At 42.3% G+C, this 13062-nt stretch overlaps 1 protein-coding gene across 19 annotated transcripts in view; it reads left to right on the top strand.

Annotated features, from left to right (window-relative positions):
* Positions 1–13062, top strand: part of MTMR3 (myotubularin related protein 3) — a 57049-nt gene that overhangs the window by 25497 nt on the left and 18490 nt on the right. For 15 of the 19 annotated variants that reach the window (XM_077920178.1, XM_077920175.1, XM_077920176.1 and 12 more), the window contains 8 exons: positions 430–519; positions 1922–2038; positions 3964–3996; positions 7723–7805; positions 8751–8917; positions 10728–10824; positions 11480–11593; positions 12817–13022. In XM_077920178.1, the coding sequence (XP_077776304.1) occupies positions 430–519; positions 1922–2038; positions 3964–3996; positions 7723–7805; positions 8751–8917; positions 10728–10824; positions 11480–11593; positions 12817–13022 (907 nt within the window). The remainder of the gene's footprint in view (positions 1–429; positions 520–1921; positions 2039–3963; positions 3997–7722; positions 7806–8750; positions 8918–10727; positions 10825–11479; positions 11594–12816; positions 13023–13062) is intronic. The other 4 variants (XM_077920179.1, XM_077920177.1, XM_077920173.1 and 1 more) reach the window with 1 other exon arrangement.

The following is a 13062-nucleotide window of genomic DNA, read 5'->3' as shown; positions in this document are numbered from 1 at the left end:
TGGTGCATAAATTTTATTGTTTATTTAAAATTTCAAGGCATTCCAGACCTGAGTGATACCTCTGCAGGCAGCAAGTAGAGGGAGGTGCTGCTCAGTTCCTGTCTTTTGAGTCAGTTGAGAACGGGGAACTGGAGGGTAGGCCAGCACTTTGAACATCCCTTTGCCCCAATCTCCACATTTGTGTGGGCAGCAACAGGCAGCAAGCTAAAGTCTTGTATGCTCCTGTCAAAAAGGTGGTTGGTAATGTAAGCATAAAAGGATAGTGACAGATTTAAAAATTAGAGGCTTGTAATAGCAAAGCATTTCATTGGTGCATTGCAGTGATTCCCCGTGACCCACCCCATCCCCCCAAAAACTCAGTCAGTGAAAAGATTTAGTATGTATGGGTGTATAACTGTTGAAATAAACTGCATGATCTGTTTTTTTCAGGATGAAGAGACTCAACACAGCCTTGAATGCATCCAAGCTAATCAGATCTTCCCCAGGAAGCAGCTGATCCGTGAGGATGAGAATCTCCAGGTAGTCACCCGACTCTCCTTTGCCCTCGCAGCAATGACACATGGGCAGATCTGATGATGCTATTTCTAGCCAAGATCAGACACTTGATTTATCTTAACTCATGGGACTATTAATTCAAACCCTGTTGCTGCACTTGTGAGCTTGATTGCAAAAGTTATTTAACACTGCGTTTCTTAGTTGGAAGTTTTCCTGCAAACCCATCTATGCTGTCTGCAGCATGTTTCTGAATGCCACTTGCTGATGGGAGGGCTCCTGTGCTCATGTCCTGCTTGTGGGCTTCCCACAGGCATCTAGCTGACCATTGTGAGAAGCAGTCTGCTAGATTCAATAGGCTTTTGGTCTGATCTGTCAGGGCTCTTATATCCTCACTAGGCTTAATCACTTACTTTCAAGGGACATTCTCTTCCTTCCCTTCACCTTGTTAGAATTAATTCCTCAGCTATACAGTATATATGAAAACCTTGGACTTCTTTGTGTCACACTTTCCTTTCCTCTGTGTCAATTCTACAATTGTTTATAATACAGAAAAACTTCCTGCTTTCTGAAGTAGCTCCACAGGTTTTATTTCTGTCCATTGCTTATACAGTCGTACCTTGGTTTTCGCACATAATGCATTCCGGAAGTCTGTTTGAATTCCGAAACATTCGGAAACCAAGGTGCAGCTTCCGATTGGTTGCAGGAGCATCCTGCAGCCAATTGGAAACTGCGGAAGTTGCGCCAGACGTTCGGTTTCTGAGGCAAAGTTCGCAAACTGAACACCTACTTCTGGGTTTGCGACATTTGAATTCCAAGTTGTTGATTTCATTTGAATTCCAAGTTGCTTAGTTCCAATGAACTAAGCTGTTAGAAAACCAAAGTACGACTGTATTTCTATCCAACTTGATATTGAACTGAGGTGATGTTTCAGCTCTGTAACAGTCCCTTCTTCTACTGCTGGAGCTAATTATTTGGGGCGAATCTCCTTTTGGTGTTTTAGATCATCTTTGACTCTCTGTTCAGTGTGGAAGGTGGAGACGACTTCTCTACACTTTCACAATGGGCATCTTGCTGAAACAACATGAAAGTGGAAGGCAGCCACTGCCCAAGGGGTCTTTGGTTGTGGCTGCCTGCCATATTAATGTTGTTTCAGCAAGAATCAACTTACTGTGGGAACATTCAGCTGCAACCGCTTCCATCAAAATATGCCCCTCTTAATGTTTTGTGACACAGCTTAAAGCCCTTGTTCTGTCAGGTGTTTACCCAAAGCTTTCTGTGGCTTTTAACAACTACATGCACGTCCTTGTCATATTCTGTCAAGATCCGTATGCTTTGCATTTGAGGCGTGAGTGAGTGAACTCCTTGAGAATCCATCATCAACTTGTTTACATAAAACTTATTTCCCTCCCCCTTCCCCTTTCAACAGGTCCCGTTCCCCGAACTTCATGGGGAGAGCACTGAATACGTAGGTCGAGCTGAAGATGCCATCATTGCACTTTCCAACTATAGACTTCACATCAAATTTAAGGAATCAATTGTGAATGTAAGTCTTCACGTCTGCCCTGGCTGTTCACGGCTAGAGATCTTGCTGGTTATGTGGTTGGGAAACGCACAGCCACCCATTCCTTATATATTGGGGCTCTTATCATGTAATTCATAGATGTAAGTTAGGAAACAACAAGGATCCAGAATGAAGAATTATGTCCATCTCCCTGCTGCTGTTCTAGATAACTAACCTGCAGTTCTTCTTTCCTCATCCTGGTTCAGGGTGGGGAACCTTTGGCCCTCCAGATGCTGCTGACTGCCTAGGATATTGGGAGTTGTAGCTCAACAACATCTGGACTGTCAAAGGTTCCCCACACATGTCCTAGCCCCGCTGCATTAATTCTTCTTGGTTGCCTTATTAGTATCCTTGATTGAACACCTTTTTGGATTTGCTTCTTGGCAGCTGTAGCTCAGCTGAACAGCGGTAGGTCTTTGGCCCTTGCAAACTTTCCAATCCATTTGGTAGCAATGTATTGAGATTCCTGCTCTGGTTTTGGGGAACCGAGCTGTGAGCTTGCATAATATGGCTGCTGCCAAGGATCCTTTGAGACTGGTGGTGCCATGCAAATGTTTTCTCAGCCCCTGAGACCACATGTCAACAGGTAGTAGAATAGTAGTATTCAGTTTTCCACTGATGGGAGTATATAGGCCCACTTGTAGAGAGCATGGCTCATTGTCTGTGCCCAGCATTCCTTGGGTTGTGGTCCATGTGCTTCAGCTCAGAGACCTGGTAAAGTAAAATGCATGAGGTTGTTTGGAAATTGGAAGAGGCTGTCATGGAGCATAACAGTGCTCTTTGTATAGTAGCTGTTACATGCAATGAATCACGCTGTTGTTGAAATAACTTTCTCCATGTCACTCAGTGACATGTTAGAAATATCTGGCTTTCTTAATTTCTGACCCTGTTGAAGAGCACCTAGCTCAAAACTTGTTAGGCACCCAGTTCCCTAATTAAGAACAAAAAACAAAAACCAGCAGTGACTTCTGGTGCTGCACACAAAGAGCCTCATTCAAGTGAGAATTTATTGTTCTACTGCTTAAAATAGATTCCATGGGACAGAGTTCCTTGGTGCCCCCTTGCTGTGTGCTAAAGTGGATATGCAGTCTGAATTTGTTTTTGCATTTTTAAAATAAATAAATGATTAGGACTAGAAGTTCTTCTGTGTAATTTTTGTGTTGTGTTGTGTTGTGTGTGTATAAAAGTTAAAACAAGTTAAAACAGTTTCTTGGTTGCAGCTGTGGTCCTCACCTGACAACCCAAGTAATGTTCATTCTGCTTCGTAGCTTATCACCAGCTGCGAATCATGTGGAATTATGCGAGTCATGTTGGTGAGATGAAGTAGAATTAAAACACATATTGCTCTTCTGTAATGAAATCTGGGTGTGTATGCTAATCCTAATAGATGAGTGGAAACAAAATTGATACATTGCATTGAGAAGCTACTGACTCATAACATGGTAGTTTAGATTTAGAAGTATCTGCTTCAGTGTCACCGGACAAGTAATACTGCTGTAATTCTAAGTATTCTGAGATGCTATTAATTTCCATACTTTTAGTGTGTTTATCTGATCATAGGGAAATGTTTATCAATATAATCATTCTGGTTAAAATTTACACTGCAGTTTAATACACTGATTGGAATTTTGAGTCCTGACAAAACTGCTGGCACTTAATGTTGTAATGCTAGTTGAAGTTATCCCCATGTGACATCCTGAATTTTGTTTCTGTGCCTCTTGGCCAGGCAAAAATTAGTGCTCCTGAAGTCACTTGATATTGCACATTGGCAGTAGTAACCTGGGCCCCCAGCATTCATGTTTGGTATGCAAGTTAGCTGACTAATAGAAAGGGAAACTCAGCTGAGAATATCCAAAGCCTGCCTTTTGGTTTCATTCTAATTTTGTCCTTTGTTTACAATTCAATAGAGAGTCTGTAAACTTGCCGCTTGTGAGCTCTCAGTAAGTAAAACGGTGTTGCTGTGTAACATTTTACTGCTGCACCTTTGCTTGGAAAAGAATAAACTTGTGTGGCCAGTGCTCACCTTGCAACACAGGCAGGGGCTGTAATGCATGATGCATTTTGACTGACTGGATAAATTCATGGATCGCATAGCAATAGGAACTTGATGTCCCCTTTTGAAAAAGCAAACAAAAGGCTCAGTAAACGAAGCAATAAGCTGATGGAATGGTGGCTTTCAAAAGTGTTGACTTATTCATCCATGGGATTGTTTGCAAATTCAGCAGTGATACACACTCTGCACATCAAAACTTGAATGCCCAGGTTTATTTCTTAGTTGGCTCCATCTAAGGAAAGTGTTTAAATCGTGGCATTTGGTAAAGCTATGGGAACAGCAGCAGCAGCAGCAGCAAAAGAATTATAATTTGGTTCAAATGTCATAGATTTGAATTGGGACTTCTTGTAAGTTTGTAGTAGGTGCAGTGCACTAAAATTTAAAGGGTCAAACAAGGGAAGTTTAATGACACAGTGAAACTTATTTCCTGTTCAGTTCAGTTAATATTTAGGATTTTTGCCCCTCTACTCGTGGGCAATAATTTAGTTTCACCAAATGTAGCTCTCTTCATCTGCAATCCATAACAAATTCAGACACATAGCAGGAATATTAACATTTGTTGGAAATCGTATTTTTTTAATTAAAGGCAATAAACATGCTTAGAGATTTCCCACTGTAAAATGACACTGGTGGGTTTGGATAGCTTTGCATGCTCACTGAAAACAGGCAGAATGGTTTGTTCATTGTTTTACTGATTCTGCCTTATTAGTGCACTACTGCCTGACCAAGCATTTTGTGTTTTGGAGGCTGAACTAACTGCACGGATTTGTGGTGTTCTAAAGCATGACTATTGAACACAAGAAGAATCTGGCTGCTGGATCAGATCAAAAGCTCACCTAGTCCAGCATCCTGTTTTCTGCAGTGGCCAACCACATGGCCACACAAACAAGACATGAGCGCTGTAGCCCCTTTCCCCACTATTGTTTCCAGCAGTTGGTATTCACTGCATGCAGCCTCTAACCCTGGAGGTAGTTCCTAGCTGTCGGCATTCTCCTTCCTGAACTTGCCTGGTAGAAAGGCAAATGGAATTCACAGGTCAAGGTGAGGCAGAATGCTTGGCAATATGAGATGAAGGAAAGTTATATTCCAATAGTCCCCCCCCCCCCACCGGAAGCAAACGCTCCACTTTTCATAGAGAATACTGTGGAAGGCTGTATTTAATAAAGGAGGGTTGTTTAGAGCGAAAGAGAGAAGGGGAACAGATGGAGGCAAGGAACAGGGCGGGAGAAAAAATAAGGAGGGCAGCAGGAAACATCTATTTGAACTAATAAGTGATAAAGAGGAGGTTTTAATAGGATAATCTTGGTAAGGAAGTTTCAGCTCCGCAACTGTGATCTTGGAAAGGTTCAAGGAAGGGTACACAGGGAGAGGCTGATGCACAGCACAAATTCTTGAAGCAGCCCAGGTTCCAGAGTAGGACAAAGATGTGAGGAAAGTCTTTGACTTGATGGAGAGCTTGGGTTCGTTTGGTCACAAGGTTTCTGAGCAGAAATTTTCAAGTCCCCTCTTACTATTTTATTTTATTTTATTTTTGGTCCCCTAGCATGAAACCTTGGTCTATTGTCCGTTGCCACCCTCTTTATGCCTGTAGCAGGGACGCAGGTGGCGCTGTGGGTAAAAGCCTCAGTGCCTAGGGCTTGCCGATTGAAAGGTCGGCGGTTTGAATCCCTGCGGCGGGGTGCGCTCCCGTCGTTCGGTCCCAGCGCCTGCCAACCTAGCAGTTCGAAAGCACCCCCGGGTGCAAGTAGATAAATAGGGACCGCTTACTAGCGGGAAGGTAAACGGTGTTTCCGTGTGCAGCTCTGGCTCGCCAGAGCAGCGATGTCACGCTGGCCACGTGACCCGGAAGTGTCTCCGGACAGCGCTGGCCCCCGGCCTCTTGAGTGAGATGGGCACACAACCCTAGAGTCTGGCAAGACTGGCCCGTACGGGCAGGGGTACCTTTACCTTTTTACCTTATGCCTGTAGCAGTATTGACGCCAGCCTAGTTCCATCTCAAGCCAACAGCTCAGGATGTGGGAATATTTGTTTGTTTGTTTGCTTACTGCTGTATCATGAAAATGTATCACAGTGGTTTGCAACAATATAAAAACATAAAACCAAACAATAAAATCACAAGCAGTTAAAAACAAAAGCAGAAAGAAATTAAAAGCAAACATCAGTAGGCCATTATGGAGGACGTACTCTTAATTGCCTCCATAGGCCTGGCAGAATAGAAGAATTTTCAGCAGGCTTTTAAAAGTTGGCACAGAAGGTGCCCGTTTATGGTGCCTGCCCCCCAGCAACATTGCCCTGCTCTGTCTTTGCACAGATAATGCATTCCAGGGACCCTGGAGCCATGGTGACTGGTGCCCATAGGGGCTTCCAAGGTGGAAGTCAGGGAGACCAACATTAGGTGGAGCCAGCAAATTTTAGTTTTGCCTCTTCCCTGCTGGGTTCTGCAGTGCCAACTTCAACCAAGGAGGAGGAAGTAGCCAGCTGGAACCAGCCCCAGTAGGAAGGCAAAGCAGATGGGGGCTGGCTGAAGTAGAGTGAGATTGGTGGTCCAGTGCCCTGTTTGGCTTAATGGACCAGCCTCCACTGGCCTTGAGGCAATGCTGTTGCTTGGTTTCTCTGGCTGCCCCCATTGCACATGGGCCTTCTCCTGTTTAACGGGTGTGCACCTTCTGCCCAATCAGAAGTTCACGGCTGCCAAGAGACAGAAGTGATAAACTTGCTTAACAGCTCATATAATGGACATAATTATGGTGAGTTGGTCCATATATTATAGTGATTGCTAGTGGGGTGTAGTTGAGAATACACCATAGTTTCTGTAGGGTTTCTGTCGGCAGAAGCCGTATCAAGACAGATTGACCCATTTCTACATATTGATATAGGTGTGGTATTTTATTTATCAGTTGTGAGTTAAAGGCTGGTGTTTACTCTAAAAGGAAGCAGTGCTGAATTTGGGGATACTGTTGAAGTGGAGGCACGGGAGAATCCAGTAACAGAATTGTGAAGGGCAGAGTTTCCCCTTATCCCAACATTTGCTCTATAGAGAATTCGCCCTCCCTCCCGCCCCAAGGAGTGAATGAAGGTAAAACAGGAGTAGAAGAAGGTAAAACAGGAGTGTGGTTGTTTCTTAGGTTTGGAGATGAGAAAGGTGCACTGCACAAGAAGTATTGCATGACCAAACCATATAAGCTGGAGAACTGTCTCTAATGTTTGAGAGAAATGTACTTCTCTTTTCCTGTAGAATTGTTGCTGCTTTAAACATGGAACTCGAGTGATCGCCTTAAAATGTGCTTTATAAGTACCATAAACATAAAGCACATTTTAAGGAAGGCAAGTGTATATCTCTTACATTTCTGTAACATTTCTTGCATCTGGTGAAGTGTAACCCAGTCCATGAAAACTTAAATGCTATAATAAATGTGTTCGCCTTTAAGATGCCACAAAATAGGAGTCTGTTTATGCTGTGTCATAATTACACATGTTCCTTTTCCATGACTCAACTGTACCTGTTCATATGGGAAGAAAATGAGGGACAATAGTCTAATAAATCATTATATTAAATGCTGTGAAACTGTGTCAGCCTTTTTTAAGCAAGGTCATTTAATCTTTTTAATCACAGGTTCCATTGCAGCTTATAGAGAGTGTTGAATGCCGGGATATATTTCAGCTTCACTTGACTTGTAAGGACTGCAAAGTTATCAGGTATGTGTGTATATATACATATAAATTATCCTGATGGTTGTACACGTTACACTATTACAAGGAAGCATGGCCTGCTAAAGATTGGTATCAGTGCCCTGTTTAATAATTATTACTTGGTCTCATGACTGGGCAACGTTTTCCCCCTTGTCTTGTATTGTATCAATAGAACATTGACAATCCACTGTAGCAGTTTAACTTTTCAGTTGAAGGCATGCATTTGCAGGAGTATAACAAATTATCCATCTCCATCAATTGTGGGTGCCTTAGATTAACTGAAACAGCTTATTTCATTGTGTGTTCATTTTCACGTTATTGTTGTTGTTATTATTTATTACATTTGTGTACCACACCTCGTCCAAAGATCGCAGGGCGATTCACAACATAAAAATACAAAATAAGAAAATGCGTAATAAAAAACAAAAACCAATGGTTACCATCATGAACTTTAAAAAGGTCATTGGATGTTTAATCAGGCAAAGGCTTCGTTATAGAGAAATGATTTTGCCTGGCACTTAATGAAGGCACCAGGCGAGCCTCCCTGGAGGGGAGCAGGCCACAGATGGGAAGCCACTGTAGAAAAGGCCTGTTCTCATTTATCATTTGCATGATTTTGCTTCTTGGGGCCAGAGGTGGTGATGGCCTTTCTTCAAATTAAAAAAAAAAGTATTTAGATAGCTTTGGCTATGGTCTGAAGGTTTATGCAAAGAACCCTAGATTAAAAATGGATGATCTTGAGGTAATGATATTAACTTTGCATTTTTGCATATTGGAGTTCACTTGTAAAATATATGCAGTGCAGCTTTTGAAGCCAAATGCCAGGGTGTTCTCTCTTCTTGTCTGCTTTGAAGCTAAACTTTCATTGGATTCTGTGGCTTGGATCTCTCTGGGTGAGAATTAATAGATTTTTATCTGGCTTAATTTTTTTTAAAATTTTTTTTTTTACAGATGTCAGTTCTCTACTTTTGAGCAGTGTCAAGAGTGGCTTAAACGGCTGAACAATGCCATCCGCCCTCCTTCAAAGATAGAGGATCTCTTTTCATTTGCTTACCACGCCTGGTGTATGGAGGTGTATGCTAGTGAAAAAGAACAGCATGGTGATTTGTGTCGACCAGGTATGATGCAGACATTCTTTGTGTAGCTGTAGAGATAAATGAGCTTGTTCCAGTTGATTGAGGTGCTGGTGAATTTTTGCCTCTGAAAAGTTTCAAGGTTAAGGGAGTGAAGGGTTTAATGGATAGGTTTTAAAGCTGCCACTATTCAGTTGCCTTTTTTTTTTTTATTCATTGTTTGTGGCTGCTTTCTCCAACATGCAGCTTTCCTGCTATTTTTAATATTATGTTTGGGCTTCTTCATAGGCAGTTCAAGCCAATTGCATATTACATAAGCAGCATTAGGATGCCATGTCATCATGCATCTATTCAGTCTTGACTATGGGATGCCACAAAGCCAAATCAGAGCAAGGGCAATGAGTTTGGCCTTCTTTAATAATGGGTGAATATTCTGGCCTCATTTTGCAGACCCTCTGGAACAACAAGCTGAAATGGAGAGAAGGCTTTTAGTGGTAATAAAGTTCTTCCCCCTCTCTTTTGACATAGGCCTATAACGTATGCATGTGCAGAAACAAAAATTTATTATTACACTTTATGCTGTTACTATAGAAGGTCATCAGGTTGGGTTATGGCTCCACCTTCTTATAGTAATGGAGAACTGCCTTTCAGGTGAGAACCAACAGTTCTTTCTGCTGATGCCATCTTCATAATAGGAACAGCCAGTTACAATGCAAATGATGTTTTACTTGTTCTTGCTCTTGCAAATTCACATTGATATATGCAGTTCTCTGCAGAGCAGAATTCTTGAATTCAAACTCTTACTCGGTTGAGAGTTGACCAAAATTATACAGTGGTATGAAGGTGCTGCTGAGAAGAGCTTTCAGTATTGCAATTTTCTGGCATAGATCAAGAGAGCTTTGCTGCTGCACGACGATCAGTGAAAACTTTGGACCTGATCCACAGTCAGAGGGGTTTTATCATATTCAGGGAAGCTTACTTAACCCCTCCCACCCAGAAAGGGGACTTAGCTCTAGCTGCAAGTCATGCTTAGACCATAAAATTGAAGTGAAGCACACTCTTGGCCCCATCCATTGGCCCCATCAGGGGAAAGTTGGTATGTGTGTCATCTCATGACCCTGAGATTAAGAGTCTCATGCTCTTCCGACTGAGCTGCTAGTGCAGGATATTTGCAGCTATTAAAGAACCAGCATTTTCCCCAGCGAATGTTTACAAATTGTCTTTTGCTTGTGCAGTAGCATCATGTGTTCCTCAAACAGACCAGCCTAATTGTACAAAGTGATAATAAAATTTGTCTGAGCGCTTTTTTTACAGAGGGAAGAAGTGCATTGAAACTAGAAGGGGGCAGGCAGATACCAACCAATCTTTAAGGGGCCTTAGCTTAACTGGTCTTCAGCTAATAATCAGGAAGCAACTGATTATTAGAAGAAGAGAAGAAGAGTTTGGATTTGATATCCCGCCTTTCACTCCCCTTCAGGAGTCTCAAAGCGGCTAACAATCTCCTTTCCCTTCCTCCCCCACAACAAACACTCTGCGGGGTGAGTGGGGCTGAGAGACTTCAAAGAAGTGTGACTGGCCCAAGGTCACCCAGCAGCTGCATGTGGCGGAGCGGAGACGCGAACCCGGTTCCCCAGATTACGAGACTACCGCTCTTAACCACTACACCAAACCCATCACTGTGTGCAGAGCCAATTAAAATAACATGATACTGCTAAAGATGGTTACCAAATTTAGATTTTCATGGTTGGCATAAGCAAAGCAGATTTTCTGCTGTTTTAATTTCTTAACAAAATCACTGGAGCCATCTCATATTAAGTTCTTTTCATTCTATTCCTATTGTCTTCTTTTGTTGTAGGAGAACATGTAAGTTCGAGATTTAAAAATGAGGTTGAACGGATGGGTTTTGATATGAACAATGCCTGGAGGATCTCCAACATCAACGAGAAGTACAAGTAAGTTCTGTGGATGCTTGCAGACAGCTGGCACCAGCCTAACTTTTATTGAAGTAGGCATTTTGGAGCAGAGCATATCATAGCCTTTGCTGTGGTTGGATGCACTTGTAGATCCTGGTACTGCTGATGGTTTGGAACTGAGCGGGTGGGGTTTCTTAGTAGCCTTAAAGCTCTGAAAAGCAAAGTGATAGAGCACCCCATGTAGCTGCCATTTTGTAGTTCTGTTTCTCACCATCTATGAAACAGGCCTGCAGTGGTGTATTCAGACACTATCTGCCATCTAGCCTCAGAGGGCTGCTAAAACGAATAGTGCAAGCTACCTAAACACTTTGGGTCTCCTGTCCAGTTACTTCCTGGCCTTAAAAGACCCAGGAGCATCCGAGAATAAACAAGCAAGGTTGGGTCATGTAATATAAGGCTGTGTCTGGCAACTTGGAAACCATTGTTGCTCTCCCTAGGCGAGTGCTAAATTATAAGATTGCTCTGTTCTTGAGAAAGTAGTGCTCACAAAGGACTGTGGAATAAGGGAAGACAAGGAAAGAATACTTCCTTGAGCTTCTATGTTGGAAGGGTGCTAACAGCTTGTCATGGAAGGAAACCAATGCTGTGGCTATACATGCATGGCTTTAAAAAATGTCCTCTTTTTCCCACACAGGCTTTGTAGCAGCTACCCTCAAGAACTCATAGTTCCTGTTTGGATCACAGACAAAGAGCTGGAAAGTGTGGCAGGCTTCCGATCTTGGAAACGCATCCCTGCTGTGGTTTACAGGTGAGGCCTGCACTGAAGCACCCACTAAATTGAATGTAAAGTGGCGTGTGTGCTTTTTATCACCTTGCCAGATGCTTAATCAAGCAGCTTGGCAACTATGCTGAACTACAAAACTGGCACCATTGATCTTTCACTTGCCTTTCTTTGGGCTATGGAGCATTGACCCCAGATGCTCAGCTGTAAGCTAAGCTGGCTGGGACTTGTTCCTTGATTCACTCCAGCTGCAAAGCCCAGAACCCCTTCAAGATGTGTAGGAATGATTGGATAAATGGTGGCTGTCTCTGTAGTCCAACAGTTGTGAAATTGTCTCCCCAGGGAAGCCCATCTGTTTGTCTGATTATGACCTTTGTGGCATCAGGTGCAAAATATTCTACCTTTTAATTTTACTCTTATGTTTTGGTGTATTTAAACCTGGGCACTTTGCTTTCCTTTTAATGATTTTGAGGCTGGTTTTTATAATAATTATCTTGCTGCTCTGTTTTCAGTTGTGTTTTTTTTGGTCCTGATTTTGCACTGAATTCCGAGTTTTTATGTCATTTGTTTTGAGAAATGCTTTTTTGACTGGATTTTATTTGATTTATTTGTAAACTGCCCAGGGGACTTTGTTTGACGATCAGTCTAGAAATGTAATAATAATAGTTGGCTACATGGGTTGTTTTGGGACATGGCACAGGTTATATAAAACTATAGATGGGCTTCACGGACTGCCTGTTTCTGAACAAAAGGCACATCTAAAGTACTGAAGCTGCTGATCATCATTAACTTTGGCAGTTTGTCACTGATCTCTCTCTTTAGGATTAAACAGGCAGCCTCCCAGTTCTAGACATCTCTGCATTATAGACATTTTATATGCGTCAACAAAAAACTGTTTGAAATTCCGACCCTGGTATAAGTGGTGATAGATCTATTGGTTCAGCTACTTTGAAACTTGTTTCTTGAGCATTCTGACACAAATCTCTTTAAATCCTAACTTCTTTTTTTACTGCGTTTTGATTACAAATGTTGATTCAAATGAAATACTGTTTTCATAGGGCATACGTTAGAATGCCCTATGAAACAGTATTTCATAGAAAGTATTTCTGCTTTAGAAAGTCAAAATTACTTTTGGAATTCTACAGTAAGGTGGCAATTCCTATGTCACTGTGCTTTTGTTCTAGCATTACCTGCACTTAGGGCCCTATTGTGATGGCTACTGTTAGCTGTTTCATTTCTGTTTCCGATAGGCATCAGGGCAATGGGGCGGTCATTTCCCGTTGTGGGCAGCCAGAGGTCAGCTGGTGGGGCTGGAGAAATGCTGATGACGAACATCTTGTCCAGTCAGTGGCCAAAGCTTGTGCCTCAGATTCCAAGTCTAACAGCAGTAAACTAGTGAATGGAAACTGTTCAAGAGATTTCTCCAATGGAGGAGACCTCTCTGATGTAGAATTTGGTAAGTTTGATTATCTCTTTGTTTCTCAAATATTGCATTT

This window comes from Podarcis muralis, chromosome 16 (assembly GCF_964188315.1).
Source record: "Podarcis muralis chromosome 16, rPodMur119.hap1.1, whole genome shotgun sequence".
Lineage (NCBI taxonomy): Eukaryota > Metazoa > Chordata > Lepidosauria > Squamata > Lacertidae > Podarcis > Podarcis muralis.
The sequence above is the reverse complement of the archived record's forward strand: the minus strand, read 5'-3'. Positions and strand labels throughout refer to the sequence as shown.